This window comes from Apis dorsata, unplaced genomic scaffold (genome assembly GCF_000469605.1).
Source record: "Apis dorsata unplaced genomic scaffold, Apis dorsata 1.3 scaffold_52, whole genome shotgun sequence".
Classification (NCBI taxonomy): domain Eukaryota; kingdom Metazoa; phylum Arthropoda; class Insecta; order Hymenoptera; family Apidae; genus Apis; species Apis dorsata.
Genome location: NW_006263353.1, coordinates 3265033 through 3268334, shown reverse-complemented (window position 1 = coordinate 3268334; position 3302 = coordinate 3265033). Strand labels below are relative to the sequence as shown.

Sequence of the window (3302 nt, the reverse complement as noted above, 5' to 3'; positions counted from 1 at the left end):
CTCTCTCTCTCTCTCTCTCTCTCTCTCTCTCTCTCTCTCTCTCTCTCTCTCTCTCTCTTCCACAGATCGAATCTATTAAACCGAAAATTCTTGTTTGAACAGAGCGTTGAAAGCTGGTGTCAGGTGTCCACTGTTCGCACTCCTGCCGGATATCCGCTTCGAGAACGTCGAACTGGTCACTCTTCTTGGAGCCCTCGAAGGTTTCTACGTGGTGAGTATTCACTTACATTAATCCACTTGTATCGCGAAATGTCAACACTCGAAAAGTCAGAAATCAGCGAAACTCGAACCATTTGTAATTTCAAGACAAATCAAAAAATACATCTTTACAATATAGAAATGTAATATCTTACTGATTTATTCAAAATAGATGAACGTGATCAAAGGATACGTGTATTTAGTAAAAATAGTAAATTTCTATCTGGCATTTTTTTCTTTTTTTCAATATTGTAAAACAAAACAAATAACAAAATTCCAGCGTTTTCTAGCGATATCCAAAAACGTTAAATCAGATATTTTAACGAGTCTGAGACTCTTTTCAAAGAGGAGAGTCTCGTAAATAGTATTCGACTCGAAACATAGTAATTGCCGAAGAACATCCCCCAATCCGCTGAACTCAGTTTGTTCCTTGTTGGCGCAAGGGCGTACGGATGACGTTCGAAACTAAAGCAGATCGAGTCAGTCAAAGGGGGAAAGGGGGGGAGGGGAGGAAAAAGGAAACGGCGGAAACTGACTGGGGACACGACAGATCGAACAGTCGGCCGGAAGAAAGTGGAGCAGCCGAAGATTAGTAACGTCAACGTCGCTGATAAACGCGCGCCGCTCAATTGTAGGCAACACGGCTGGTTAAAGCGTTTCCCAGATAGTCGGTCGAATTGTGGTCGCTGCCGCGCCATTTAAACCAATCAAACAGAGACAACGGAGAGTGCTGGGCGGCGTGGTGACTACGTTCGGAGAATAGGAAGCCCGTGGCCTGTGTTTGAAAGGAATTCCAGACCTTGTGCCCGTGTGTTTCGGCAAACTCTGATTGGCTTGCTCGACCCAAATCCACTCGTCGGCCGAAATGATCGAATGAATTTCGCCCCGAAATCCTCGTCGTCGTCTTAATCCATAACCAACGACGTTTTGAAGCATTATTATATGTATATATAGATCGACAATCGGCGAGACAAGGTGACAGTCTTTGAACGAAGTCGTCTTGGCCGAGACTTGCTTCGTTAACTTCTGGATAAACGATGAATTTGGCCAGGATAGGGCCAAGTGAACGTTCTAGATTACCTCGTTATCCCCTCGATGGTCCACGTTAATTACTCGCTGGAAAGCAATTTCACTGAAAAGTTTCGTCTCTGATTTATTTACGACCACCGAGCCGTCGTGGTCCGTGGAAAATCAATTGGCCGGTCAAGGTCAGGCGCTTCCTCCACCCCTTTCGGCACTCCTTGACGCGCGCGACTCTCATATTCCTTACTATCGATGATTTTTTTTATTATCATGCATGTATGCGAATAAAAATAAGTATGAGTCATCGTTGAAGGATTCTGTTATTCCACGAGTGTACGCTTTTTCGATTTATTGCAGAAGAAAGTGCAGTATTGGTTGGATATTTTAAAATTTAGAAGGAAACATTGATTTGAATTCGATTAGAAAATCTATGATCGGATCTTAGGCATCAGAAGTGATTCGAGAGTATCGCAAAGATATTTCGACAAAGGTAGGGTGCATGATGTCGATAAGACAGGTCGCTGTCCTTAATTCGATCTTTACCACGATAATCATGGGAATTCGGTTACTGGAGCGAATAAAATCGTATATAGTTCCGGTTCGTCGACATTTTGAGTAAACACCGGCGCGTGACAGGTATCAGATGCGAAACGCGCGGTCAACAGAGCTATTAAACAACATTTGTCACGCGCAGTTGCAACATTAGCTGTGGATGATGGATAAGTATATCTTACGAGTCCGCCATTGTTCATCGATATCTTCCCGAAATCGAGATCGAGATCGATTTCGGCTTCGTTCCTGTCCAACGATATGATATACCTGACAATCGGAATTACGATCGGAAACGAGGCATGTTGTGTCGTAGTAGGATTGCCTGTTTGACATTGGTCAATCGTATCTGCATGGTATCTTGCCTGCGAAATTATCGATAACGCCACACAGGAGACAAGATTAATTAGCACGAAAGGCTGATAGTGGTGACATTTAGGTTAACGTGCCGCTTTGTTGTCATCTGAAAATTACGTATACGAATTTTATTTCTTTCGCGTGAATATTATAGACGTTTTATTAAAATTTGAATCGATATAATTCAAGATAGTAGTAACTTTCGAGAAATGAGTGAACGATCATCAGAAGCGCAGAATCTTGTGCTTTGAAAACACTTGTTCGTTTATCTCGATAGCACTTTCTGTTCCTGAGATATCGTCGTGTAAAGGAAAGGGTTAATTTTTGATCCTATACCATTCTCCATTCTTGTCGCTCACATAGATCTCAATCTTCTCATTAAGATCTATCTCAAACTTTATTCCTAGGAAGAGTGTATGCATTTCCAAGAAATAACGTAAGTCACTAAATCTCGAGTTCACTTATAACTTCCGCATCGTCTTAAATACTTTGGATAAAACTTCATGGATAAAAGAAGAGTAATTTTCTCTACTTTTTCAATGTATTCTAATAACATATAAACGAAATATTTCCTATATATTAATTACTATTAATAATTCATTCTTAAAAATTGAAATCTATCCATTCCTTCATTTCTCCTAAATGATTGCTATATGAATTATTTTCTGTTACTATCTCTTATCAAGAAAACCCAGTCACTTCCAAATTCCAACGTAACGAATTGGAACCAAGTCTGATCCCGAGAAGATCAACATCTTATCGATGATCCACTTCCCCGACCTCGGTTTCTCCACCCCCAGAATCTTCATCCCTTCCTCTCTCTCTCTCTCTCTCTCTCTCTCTCTCTCTCTCTCTCTCTCTCTCTCTCTCTTCCACAAAGCCTTGAACGGACAAGCGACGAGAAAAGAGAATGCAGGCTGGGAAGGGGAAAAAGGGGAGGAAACAAGTGGAATAAGGGAGGAAACGGGCTGGATGGAATCGCGCGAAAAAGCGGATGGAGGAGGCCGGGGCGTCCTGCGCTCGTTAAGGGACTACTACGGGCCGAAATGGATCCGGTAAAGCAACAAGCGAGGCACGTATCCCGGTCTCATCGTCGTGCACGGAGGAAATACCGATAAAATAATGAGAGAATGGGTAAATTCAATTCCACGAAAAACTCACTCGTTTCCAATCTA

General features: G+C 42.1%; 1 protein-coding gene across 4 annotated transcripts in view; it reads left to right on the top strand.

Annotated features, from left to right (window-relative positions):
* The window catches only part of LOC102677145 (putative aminopeptidase W07G4.4), a 31821-nt gene that overhangs the window by 6759 nt on the left and 21760 nt on the right, over positions 1 to 3302 (top strand). For all 4 annotated transcript variants that reach the window (XR_004151770.1, XM_031515024.1, XM_031515025.1 and 1 more), the window contains exon 3: positions 103 to 211. Coding sequence is in view for 3 of the 4 variants with exons in the window: in XM_031515024.1 (XP_031370884.1) it covers positions 103 to 211 (109 nt within the window). In the remaining variant the exon portion in view is untranslated. The remainder of the gene's footprint in view (positions 1 to 102; positions 212 to 3302) is intronic.